The sequence below is a fragment of the Colletotrichum chrysophilum genome (assembly GCF_026319265.1).
Source record: "Colletotrichum chrysophilum strain AFK26 chromosome Unknown scaffold_47, whole genome shotgun sequence".
Taxonomy (NCBI): Eukaryota; Fungi; Ascomycota; class Sordariomycetes; order Glomerellales; family Glomerellaceae; genus Colletotrichum; species Colletotrichum chrysophilum.
The window spans coordinates 252,226-263,917 of record NW_026517334.1 but is presented as its reverse complement, the minus strand read 5'-3'; the positions used below and the strand labels follow the sequence as shown (position 1 = coordinate 263,917).

Sequence of the window (11,692 nt, the reverse complement as noted above, 5' to 3'; positions counted from 1 at the left end):
ATTTCGGTATTGTTTCTAAAACAGATTTTCCAGTCACCGTAGATCATTTTGTAGATCCCGAGATGGGTCATGCGATTGGTCAATGGCAGCGGGAGTGCTAGCGGTGAAGATAGGTTCATGAAATGGACCGTCTCCTTGGTTGACCACGGGCGCGGCGGGATCTTGTGAGACGGGGTGGTCATCTTGAGACCGCTCTACCTTACCGTCGTCGTCGTCGCCGTCATCGTCGCTACTGTCGTCTTCGGTAGGAGTAATTAGGTACACAGGAATAGCTGCGCAGACAGAGGAAATTAGGCGCTGTCGTCATTTTAGATCACGATATGCAGGTTCACGCGGATGGACGGGGGCGACGGCTGCATCGGCTTCTTGCAGGTGGTGGAGGTCGGAGGGGGAGAGGGGGGATGGATGGACTCGGTGCATTTCCGAAGCCGCGGCCGGCCGAGTGGAGGGCGAGAGGGGGAAGAGCGAGGCCGAAGGTGGTGGTGAATGAGATCAAGTGCCGGTGGCTAAATTATGCGATACCGATGGTTATTCGTAGTTTGCCATCTTTGGCCGATGTCCATGTTTCCACGGGAGGGGGAGGGGGAGGGTATTGCAGTGTACTGGCGGGCTCGGCGGAGGTCGCATTGTGTGAGTCGTGCAAATCCAACGTAATGTCTACGGGTTCATTGTTCTTGTGATGTGGTTTTGGGTGAAAACTGGCTACTTACTTACCGTACCTCCCTTCATCCGCGCAGAGAATCGCGGGGTTTTGCTTGGCGGGGTGTTTGGCTGGGCGAAACAGAGTTGGGGGATCATTCGAGAGGGGGCGGTTCGTGGTGGTGGTCGTTTTGTTTGGACCGACACACGATGTTTGGAAGATCCGGAAGTTGACGAAGGTGACAGCGGGTTTGATGTTCTTCTTTGTCCATGCATACGCAAAGGTAAAAAGGAGAAGGGTGCGAAACGGGCTTGACAGCTCACGCGGCATGATCGGGAGGCAATGCAGGAGCGATTGGGGGAAAACAAGTTGGTTTTTCTTGACGTGTTTGACGGTTTCGTGTGGGAGCCTTCAGGCGATGCGGCGTGGGTGTGGTGCGAGGCTCAGCTCATGTGTTCATGTGTTGGTGACGTGCTTGTTGGTTTCAGAAGATTGGGCGGGTGTGGTGGAGTTAGTCAGTTGGTGTGTGTGTGAGTGTGTCCGTTGCCTTGGGACCTTGGAAAACATGGTGAGGGGGGTATCGGATGAAAAGAACATCGGGCGGAATGGTCGAGATCTTTTCTGATGGAGTGATGCTCGTTTTGGATTTGTTCTTGGCGGTGGTGGGAGGGTATTGGTGTATTCTCTTTTTCACGAGGACGAGGGACGAGGATGAGGAGATCGCGATGGTGGCAAAGAGAAGCCAAGGTGAGGAGTCGTGGCTGTTCTTACACCTTGGTAAAAGTTTGTTCAGTTACTAAGCGGGGGGGGGCATCCTCTCTCTTTTCTCTTTGCCTGGTGGTGTTCAACGTGATGCTAGTCTCGAACAAACGAAGCCGTCGCCAAGTCTTGGCCGGTTTCCATCGTCTTTTCTCCCCATCTTCCTTGTTTTGGGACGACGGCGATCCATCGGCTCTCTCTGACCCCACGATGGACCGATCGACTCTGCGACGCTGTGGAAAGAGCAATTTATCTCGAGGGCATCTCGAGACGAGGCATGCCAAGCGAAGTCAAGACGTCTGACGGGTCGGTAGAGTTTTCCTGGGGTAAATTGCGGTACACTAGATTGTACGCTTGTTTTTGGTATTTTTCCGTCCGCGACGGCGTAAACTCAAGTAAATTGTGATTTCTGGGTCCCCCAGACGTATGAGATTGATGTCGCCTCTCTCTACCTGCTGGGCTGGGGCTGAAGTTGAGGCTGGTGTTTGAGGCATTGAGGCACTGAGGCGTCGGCGGTCTTTGAAGCTTTGCTCTGCCTTGTTTTGTCGTGGCCATGAAATCTCGCCTCCAGGTATTCTTGGTTCTTGTCCTCAGCGCCCCCAGGAATTAGCAGCTTCTGTATCGATGGGTGGGTAGGCGTTCGCCGTTCGCTGCGTCCGTCCATCCTGCCATCCCTTCCTCGCCGCGGCCGTGAGTTATCGCGCGGGCCAACCGATGGCCCCCCCGAGCCATGTGCCGTTTTTGGGGGGCCTGTCGGTAGAGGCGGCGACGACTGACAGTGGTTACTGGTGAGGAACACTGAAAGGGAAAAGCAATCTATTTTTGCGACACTGGCGAGAACGGCGGGCCCGGTCATGCACAAATCCCTGTCCGGCACGCACACGTCGATCTGTACGTAGATCCCCACCCGACTCTGGCCACGAATCAGACGAAAAACAGGCCCACGGCTTTCCCAGCTGTGAGGGACACCAGTGACCACAGGCGCGGGGTCGCGGCGCTGAAAATAGCAGCGTAGCCGCCGAAGGGTACGGAAAGCTGCGCAGCTACTGCAGCGTAGGCAGCTTTGGGAAAATCTACGATTGGACGGCCTGGGTTTCTGGGTAAGCTGCAGAGGCTAGAGCCGTTGATGAGATGCGGAGATTGGATTGGATTTTGCGGTCAGAAGGGGGAGACGATGAGAGAGTCCCATTTTCGACTTCATTTTTAGATATGCAATGTGATGAAGTGCAGTAGTCTCTGGTGGTTTGCTTCTCGATTTAGGAGGTAGCCCGCTCGCGATGCGCGGTTCACTCGCCCATAGCGGCTGCTTCTGCTCCAGCTGGGTACCTTGCCTTGGACGACATTATCGTTGTCCATGTCTGCTATGATCGAACAAGAACTGGGTCAGGGGCGCTGGGAAGACCGTAGGACGACGTTCGCTGTGGCATCGTTTGATGACAGGCTGAGATAGATGACAGGCGGGGACCCCTAGCGACTTCACGCACCACGCCCCCCTGAGTAAATCGGCTCCCCTTTCCATCCCCAATCCCACCCTCCCACTTTCCTTGGCCCTCTGCGACTGCACCGCACGCCGCCTCGTCACCGGTTGCCCCCTCTCTGCCCTTCTGTCTCCCAATGGAAGCGCCGCGAAGACACACAGAGGAGGCAAACGGAAAGGAGAACACGAGGAACATCCCCTTCCCCGTACGTGGCTCTCAAAGAACATTGGAAGATCATGAAACAGACACCATCTCTTTTTTTGGGACAGGTTCGCACTCACCAACACGGATGACAGCAGTAGCAGCAACAGCAATAGCACACGCCCCTCGTCATCATCATCACCATCCTCATCATCTAGAAGAGACGGGTTTCATCTTTTTTGGCGCCCAGCCTCACCAGCACCTCGCGCAAAGACCACGGCCTGTCAGATACGCCACGCCACGCCGCGCCGCCGCGCCGTGAACCTTTTTTTATCCCACTTTTACTTGCTGCCCTTGGTATCCTGCTCCCAAGGACCCCTATCCCGGCAGTGATAATCGTAAACCTAGCGTGGTGGGTCGACGTCCGAAGTCACCCTGCGTCGTCGTAGTGGTAGTCGTCGTCTTCGCCATCTCGCGTGAGCTCCCCCTCTCCAAAACTCCAAGGTACCTTACCTCGGCCAGGCCTTTCTCGAAAGGGATAGATGGGGTCCCTCTCTACCCATTACCTATAAGGCTGTTTGAGTCGCATCGCGAGCACAAAGAAGCACATATACTCGGATGACCAGGGGGTGTCCTGCATACGAAGGCTCTTGTTTCAGATTTTCTCTTTGAGCTAGCAGCTAGCTAGGCAAAGCCGGAGGAGCTACGACTGGATATATCTTCACCTGCCCTCCCATCCCACCTCACCTCTGTTGTTTGTTGAGATCCAAGACGAAGATCACACACAAAGGGCGTCGACGCCGACAAAACATTTTCTTTCAGCACACTCCTTCAAAGCTCAGGCCTGGCGCCCCAGAGTCCGTTACCAATCTTGTAATACCATTGGACCGATATTCTTCAAAGCTTTCTCAACTACTTCTCTTCTCGTTTACGAGACCCTTTTCGAGAACCCTCAGTCAACATGGCTCTCAAGGGTCGCATTTCGTCTCCTCTGGAGGCCGGCACCTCCATCCTCGACGTCCAGAACCTGCCGCCCCATCTTAATGAAGCCCTCGAGTACGCTTCCAAGAGGCTCGCCAGGAAGGCTCTTCACGTCACCCTCGTCGTCGCCAGACGCGAGTACCAGCTCCCTACTCTCCTGCCTTCGTCCTCTGGCCTCACCACGCCCACAATGTCGCCACCGAGCTCCCCGCCGCTGCCTTCCACGCGCTTTGGCGGCTTCGGCTCGCCCGTCTCCTCCTTCAAAAAGCTCGTCAGGACGAACACCGGGTCCAGCATCTCGTCTGTGTCCACCGTCTCCTCCGCCGGCAGTGAAGCCAAGTCCCCCGAGACCTTCACCTTCACGCCCTCCTTCCTCATGGACACCAACGGTCCGAGGTTGAGGTGGCCCCTGTCCCCCGGCATCCCGCTTTCGCCCCCTCCCATGACGCCCTCTGTCGCCTCCTCCACCATCACCGACGCCTCCGGGCCCATGTCGCCTAACCCCTTCGGCATCCGCCTTATCCACGCTGACCTGCTCACCGACAAGCAAGAGCGCACCCTCCGCCAGACCATCGAGCGCGCGGAGAGCAAGTTTCGCATCGGGTACGTCACTCTGGTCACCTCCCACCCAAACATCTCACTAACACTTGCACAGCTCCGAATGGCTCCCTCCAGTCGTCGACGGCTCCGCCTGCGGCATGACATCCAGCCTCATCCGCCGCTCCATCGTCCAAAACGAAGTCCTCTTCGCCTCTGAGGGCCTCACCCTCGTCTCCCTCGACCGCCTCTACACCTTCAAGGCCGCCCTCTCCAGCTACTCCCGCACCAAGGCCCCGCTCAGGCTGGAAGACGCCGTCGACGAGCTGCGCCGCCTCATCCTCTCCCGCGCCGGCAGGAAGGTCTCCAAGTCCGACCTCCTCCGCTCCTACGACTTCCTCAGCGTCAGCGACGCCGCCCTCGCCGACGTCGACAAGATGTACCGCAGGGCGTACGGCGGCCCTGACCGCGTCGGCGCCATCGAGGGCGTCGGCTCCAAGGCGCACGTCGAGGAGACCATGAGGGAGCTCGAGAGGGATGTCGAGGAGACCATGGCCGCGGCCATGGCCACCATCAAGATTGGCAAGCCGCCTTCGCCCAAGGGCCCCGCGCTCAAGCTGCAGACCAACTTCGACACTAAGCCGTCGCCGCCCATCGTCGAGGCGGACGAGGTTTCCGAGGAGGAGGAGTTGACGGCGCGGCCGGAGCGTCAGCCCAACGTGTCCGTCTGGAGCCCCGTGTCCATCGCAGAGGTCCTGCACGAGGACCGCTTCGTCGATGACAGGCAGCGGCTGGGCCCGATGACGCCCAACGGGTACGACGACATCTCACCCATCACCAGAGGCGAGTGGGGCTTCCTCATGGGCCCCGGCGGTGTTGGCAACGGCCGAACTGCGCCTGTCGTTACCTGCTGAGAGCGATATCGCATGTTTCTTTTTAGATGTTCAAAACGGGTTCGGTACCTACTTTTTTCTTCCTGTATGATAGCTTTTTTTCCTTTTCTTTTCTGGGTCATGAAGTCACGAGAACAAAGTTCGGATACCACGGTCGCGATGGAGAGCATCGTTTGTTGTACACTAGCTGCATCGTTTGTCAAACAAAAAGGACGAAGAGAATGTTCTGTATCAACTTGTTGGGTATCATTAAATCTCGTGCTGCCGTGACGAACTTCTCTACCAACCGTAGCGGCTCGACGCCTCCTTCCTGTTGCTCTTCCCCTTGGCGAAGCTCTCCTCGAGGGCCTCGCGCTGGGTCTGCACCTGGTTGACGAGCTGGCGCAGGCTGTGCTTGCCCGGCGCGATGGAGCGCACGGGGTTGTGGATCTGCTGCTGGCCGGCGGCGCGGAGCTCCTCGTTGTGCTTGTACTCCTCGTCCGTGTTAAAGTTGATGACCCTGGACGCCGTCTGCTGGTTTGCGCCCCCCTTTTGCCGGCCGAAGAGCTCGCGACGTGCAGCGGCGGAGAGGTTCAGGTCGTCGGCAATGTTGTCGAGCGAGTTTGAGTTTGTGGGGGCCGTTGAGGGGAGCGGGTAGTTCATTTGCGAAGCGTAGTCTGCGTAGCCGTTTGACTCGTCTTGTTGGGTTTCGAAAAGGGGCTCGTAGGCGCCGCCGCCGCTGAATGCTGGTGTGGGGTCCGTTGGTGTCTCTTCTGGTTCTATCGAGAAGAGGGACACTTTCTTTGGTGCTGGCGCCGGCGCAGGTGCGGAAACCTCTTTTGACGCCTGTTCTGGGGCCTTTGCGGGCTCGGTCTTGGAAGCGGTTGGAGTGACGGAGGATGGTGTCTTCTTCTTGGGTTTGCGGGCGACGGAGAGGGGTCGGAACATCATGGGCTTGCCAACCAGCTTCACTTCCTCCTCCGGCTTCATGCCCTGCGGTATCGACGGCTGCGCGGCAGCCTTGGGGGCCGGTAGGTTGAGGCCCCCACCGTCTGGAGATCCTGCGCCATCCCCTCGATCGCGACTGAACCCGGGTTCGGCCCCGGTCTTGAGCTGGAACACAGGGCGTGATGAGCTGCTGCTGCTGCTGCTCTGCGCCGGTGCTGCCTTGGCGGCGTTCTTGGGTGGGGGCAAGAACGAGTTGAAGCCGCTGAAACGGCCGCCTCCTGCGGTACGCGCTCTCTTCGCCGGGGGCTCGTCGTTCGAGGCTGTGGGTTCGTCGGGTTTTGCGGATGGCAGGTTAACGACGATCTTGCCTGGGTTCGATCGGTCGACGACTTTCTGGAATGGCTTCTTCGCTGTGGTGCCGGCGGCGGCGGGCTTCGCGACGGTGGGCTGGGGAGGCGCTTCGTCCTCCGACCCTGATGATTCCGAGTAATCTACCAGACCCATCTTTGCTGCTGAATTTGCTGTGTCGGTGGATGGAGCTTGAATGCGACGATCATAGGCAAAGGTGATGTACCAGAGGTTGAAATGCACCGCCACATTTTATGCAAGGCTGGGTTTTGGGCCACTAGGAGCCCAACGCTCGAGCCACCACTGCCACCTTGGTGTTTCACGAGGCTGAAGAAGGCACGACACAACAGTTCCCCCTCGACCACCTTCCTGCGCCAACTTGAGCTTCTTAACCATCAATCTGCTTCGGGGTGTTGTGAGCTGCGCTCGCAATCATGTTCCTTGTCAGATCGTGGGCGTATATTCCATTGATCTGATCCCTTTTGGCATGATCTTTTAACATTCCTTTCATCCCCGGTGACTGGTCGCACCCAAGCCCACGATGTCGGTCATCCAGAACGAAGAGTACGCGCGCACCTATCATTTCTCCAGATGAAACTTCGCTAACATTTTTTTTCAACTAGGCTGGTCGCATATCAGCTGCGCTGTGGCTACCTTACCGAAATCGCCGATGGCGTTGGCGAGCGCCTGATTACCCTCAATGAGGGGTTCATGAACTCGTCAGCCTTCAAGGCCGTCGCATGGCAAGCGAACCCAGACCTCGTCAAGCGATGCTATTCTCCTCCGATCCCTACCGCGATTGCATCCGAGTATTTCCAACCCCAGCGCCAGGTCGGCGTGACCCTCGAAGATGAACCCGACGAGACTGGAATGTTGACCGGCGGAGGAACTGATACGCTGGGGCCCGGTCTGGCTACAAGGAGGAGACGGCGTCGCGAAACTCTGGAGGATGACGACAGTAGCGATCTTAGTGATGAGAGCGACGATGATGATCCTGGAACCAGAGCGGCGCAGCAGATCAAGTTTGCAAAGATGCCCGTCAGATCGAGGGCCGGCTCCAGCCCGATTCAATCGTCCCATATCAAGCAGTCCCCAGCCATGTCTCCCCGGGCAGCTCCAGGGGCACGGAGAGGCTCGCAGTCGGCTTTGGAGATTGTTAAGGAGAGAGCGAGAAGAGACACGGTCACGAGCAGCGAGGTCTCCTCGGAGAATGAGTTTGATGCATCTGGTTTCCATCGGCAGAGAGAGGCTGCGAGAGCTGCGGCCAAGTCGGTCAAGCTCCAGGCTAGGATCATGGAGGAACCGAGCTTGGGGATCAAGCGGGCCGGCACTGACTTGCTGCCGGAGGAGGAAGACGACTCTGATGGTTCAGACATGTCTGGAGCTTACGTCGAGAGTATCGACTCGGCCTCGATTCTTGATGCGGTCGAGAATCCGGAGCCGCTACCGCACAAACAGGTGGTCGGCACGCCTCCTCGAGAGTTCACACGAACTTCCACAATCCGCAAATCACAGGCGCCGCCCCGTGTCCTGCGTCCTCTTCCACCCCCTCGCCCGATGAGCACCATCCGACCCATGAGTATGATTCAGCCAAAGAGTCTGCTGTCGGCCGCTTTGAGGGCCAGAAAGACCAAACCCAAGGTCCCGTTCGAAAACTTTGCGGCTCTATCAGGTCAAGGAGAGAACAATCCGATCGCCGTCCGCATCTATCCGGCATTCTCTGACAATCCCGGCAAGCCGTTTGAAGTTCTCATCCGACGTCAGGTACACCACGGCGAAGGTGGTGACCGGTCTGTCACAGTGGCCGACCTTATTGGGCTCGCTCTGTGGAGATACAACGAAGAGAAGCGAGAGCCGCCCATCGCCGCCGATAAAGCCAACATCAACTGGTTCACATTAAGAATGGTGGAAGAGGATGGCGAGGTCGACGACGACTTCCCAGCCTTTGAGCGCACCAAGGCCTTGACGTCTTTTACTACGGCGAACAATCGTGCAGCAGGTCGCATGCGCGCCAATTCTAAGACCCACGACAACTTCGGTCTGGTCATGGCCTCGCAGTCCGAGTTCGGCGAGAACCAGAGCATCACGCCCCAGGCAGAAGAAGAAGAGGCCGCAGAGGAAATGGTAGACGAAGACACAACCCCGCGCAACACGCCGCAGCCCAACGCTCACCAGTTCCTGCCCGTCGCGACAGAGCCTCGCCCGAACCCCGTCACGAATACTACCTATCGTCAACAGCATAGTATGTTCGCCGACGCACCTCAGGCGCCCGCCGCCGCGCCCAACACCAGCAGGGGCCAGCAGAAGCTTCTGCGCGTGCATCTCCACTCGACGGATGTGGCACCCGGCCAGTTGGTAACGCTGGATACGACCACGGAAACCTACATGGCTGAGGTTCTGGACATGGTATGTCGTAAGAGACAGCTTGACAAGGCCAATCACGTCCTCAAAATGCCCGGGGGCGGCCCCGTCATCTTGCTTGATACCAAGGTCCAGGCCATCGGTAGCCTGTCCGATCTGGAGCTGCATCGTCGCCGCTTCGCTACCGACGGCCCGCTTGCAATGACGGGTTCGCCAGGCAGCTCCTCGCCGAAGCTTCTCCCCTTTGTTGATGGCCAGCCGGGACGCAAGGCGAAGAAGACGCACATTATGGGTAGCCACCCGCTCGCTCAGGAGGCGATCAAGCAGGCGGAACTCACGAGCGCGTACCACAAGTCGTGGGTCGTTTGGCGCTTGCGCACCGTGCGGATGATAACACAATCCGAAAAACGGTTCGAGATTGACGGCGAGTATGTACACATCAAGCCGACTACGAGAGATTCAAAGACTACGACGGCGCACATTTCTCAGGTCATTGGATGCAAGGTGTCTAGCAAACATCCAAACCAATTCAAGGTGAGCTCATTCTACAGATTGCCGAGCGGATCACACATCGAGGGCATAAGCTGACTTTGCTGCGTGCTGCAGGTTCTCATCTACCGCGACACGGAAAGTAAGCGCTACGATTTTGAAGCCAAATCAGTCGAAGAAGCGCATGAGATCGTCGACGAGCTGAGGAAGGGTGTATCTCAAGTTATGGGCTAATGATTGCCCAACGAGCCCGCGTGAACAAACATGATTTGACATTTAAGAAGCGCATCATGTATGCGCTGTTCTTGGCCCCGCCACAATACGAGGTCCACGCCACGCATTCACCGCCACATCCGAGCACCGGCACTCGACTCAGTGACGTCCTGGTGTGTTGAGCGGGAGTCGCGGTCAACGAACGAGAGCTTGCAGGTTCCACCACAATGCTGACATGGCCCGGGATTCGGTTGGTCGGGACAGAATCCGCCCCCGAGAAGGCCCCCGGCTTTGGGGGGGAGGGATTACGCGTCACCGCAATTGCTTCGCTGCTTATTTTGGGAAAGTGGGCAACGGCTGCAATGGCGAGAGGCACAGGAATTATGTAATGTACCAAGTGGAAGCACCGATAAACTGGGCCGGCCAGGCTCTCGCCGAGTGGCAGAGCAGGACCAGGCAAACAAGGAAAACAGACACGAGGAAGCTCATTGGCACAGCATAAACAACTCGAGTGGAGGGATTGCTGTGTGGGGTACATGTCCAATTAAGGTTCGCATCCTGGCTCCTGCGTCATGCAGATCAATGCGATTGGAGCCGCGGGCCGGGATGCTTGGCGCCGCGGTTGCGCTCCCTGCTGAGGTCGGGCTGGGCGAGGCTGGGCACTCTCGGTTGGGAGGGGATGAATTGATGGCACGATGGATGAAGGGGATGAGGCGATGGGAGAGCACAATTGGGGATTGTCGCTCATGAGCTGACTTTCCTCAACTGTCCCTGTCCCCCGCCTTTAGTACCCCCGGCCTAGCGTCACCAGGTAGCAGAAGTGGAAAATGGCAATTGACGTTGAACAAACACGATGGATGAGAGCTGCGTGCCAAGGGCTTACTCTGTGCGGCAGGACTTGCAGATCGTTTCTTGGGGCTCGTCTTGAAAGGTGGTGTCTGTTTGCACACCGTTCTACAGAAGTAAATGAAATCCGCAGATGCTGCTGCTGCTGCGGTACTACGGATAACTATACTCGGCGAGAGATTATCCCTGGCCCCAATATCATCCGAGCATGGACGGTCCCGAGGTACTCTGTATTGTGGGACGATGTGGAACATTGGTGGTTTATCCCGATGTCGCTCGCCGTTTTCTGTTGTTTGTGTTGTGGTCATGCTCACCGACAGCTTGAGGTCTAGGCGATCACTGATCAGGGACCCCAAAGGCTCCCAGACCCCTTTATCCAAGTCTTCTTTGAGAGTTTTATGCAAATATCGTTTTTTCCTAACGCAAACGTCCAGGCGGGTTTTCTCACTGTCTCAAGGGAGGACGTTGTCTCACATGCGGGAGGCTATGTTACCAAGATTCCGAGTCATTATTGGTTTTCCCGAAACGAAGCTAGCAGACAACGAACAGAAGCCATGGAAAACTAGAACGAAGGGCACTGGCTGCACACATCTGCTGTGACGCGGCTGGGAGCATTAGAAAAGAATGAAGAAGAACTTGTGCCAAATTGCGAGGCTGCATGGACCTCACTTTAATCCGAACTCAAAGTGCTCTAGAGACTTTTGAAACGAACCGGTGGCACATCAAACGGGTGCACAACACCGACCTGGAGTGACGCAATTGGCGTCCGGCTCGGCCAAAGTCTCTGATGGCCCCTAAGAAAAAAGCTGCATGTTGACGCGTCAGACCAGGCTGCGCTGCGTGCTGTATTACTACCCCAAGGCTGAGCTGAAGCAGGCTGGATGTAGGGATGGAATCCTTCTCTAAACTCCGTGGGTGACAGAAGTTTGCTGACGGTGGACGGCTCCGTGACCGAGACGACGTTTAAGCCAAGCGACGATACCAAGTAGCTCCAAGAAGCTCCAGCCTTTGGTCCATCCATTCAGACTGCTTCCCCAACCACCCTCTTCTTTGTTGTAGATGTGGACATGGGGATTGAA

The 11,692-nt window shown here is 57.1% G+C and overlaps 3 protein-coding genes across 3 annotated transcripts; 2 read left to right on the top strand and 1 right to left on the bottom strand.

The window, feature by feature from the left end:
- Positions 1-3,979: 3,979 nt before the first annotated feature.
- On the top strand, positions 3,980-5,450 carry COL26b_006433 (uncharacterized protein; the record flags this gene model as incomplete). Its single annotated transcript, XM_053179252.1, has 2 exons — positions 3,980-4,602; positions 4,655-5,450. The coding sequence occupies 2 exons, from the start codon at positions 3,980-3,982 to the stop codon at positions 5,448-5,450; spliced, it is 1,419 nt and encodes a 472-aa protein (XP_053036839.1).
- A 258-nt stretch (positions 5,451-5,708) lies between these two features.
- On the bottom strand, positions 5,709-6,860 carry COL26b_006432 (uncharacterized protein; the record flags this gene model as incomplete). Its single annotated transcript, XM_053179251.1, has 1 exon — positions 5,709-6,860. One exon carries the CDS (start codon positions 6,858-6,860, stop codon positions 5,709-5,711), a length of 1,152 nt encoding a protein of 383 aa, XP_053036838.1.
- A 385-nt stretch (positions 6,861-7,245) lies between these two features.
- COL26b_006431 (uncharacterized protein) lies at positions 7,246-9,788 on the top strand (the record flags this gene model as incomplete). Its single annotated transcript, XM_053179250.1, has 3 exons — positions 7,246-7,268; positions 7,328-9,599; positions 9,672-9,788. The coding sequence occupies 3 exons, from the start codon at positions 7,246-7,248 to the stop codon at positions 9,786-9,788; spliced, it is 2,412 nt and encodes an 803-aa protein (XP_053036837.1).
- Positions 9,789-11,692: the final 1,904 nt, after the last annotated feature.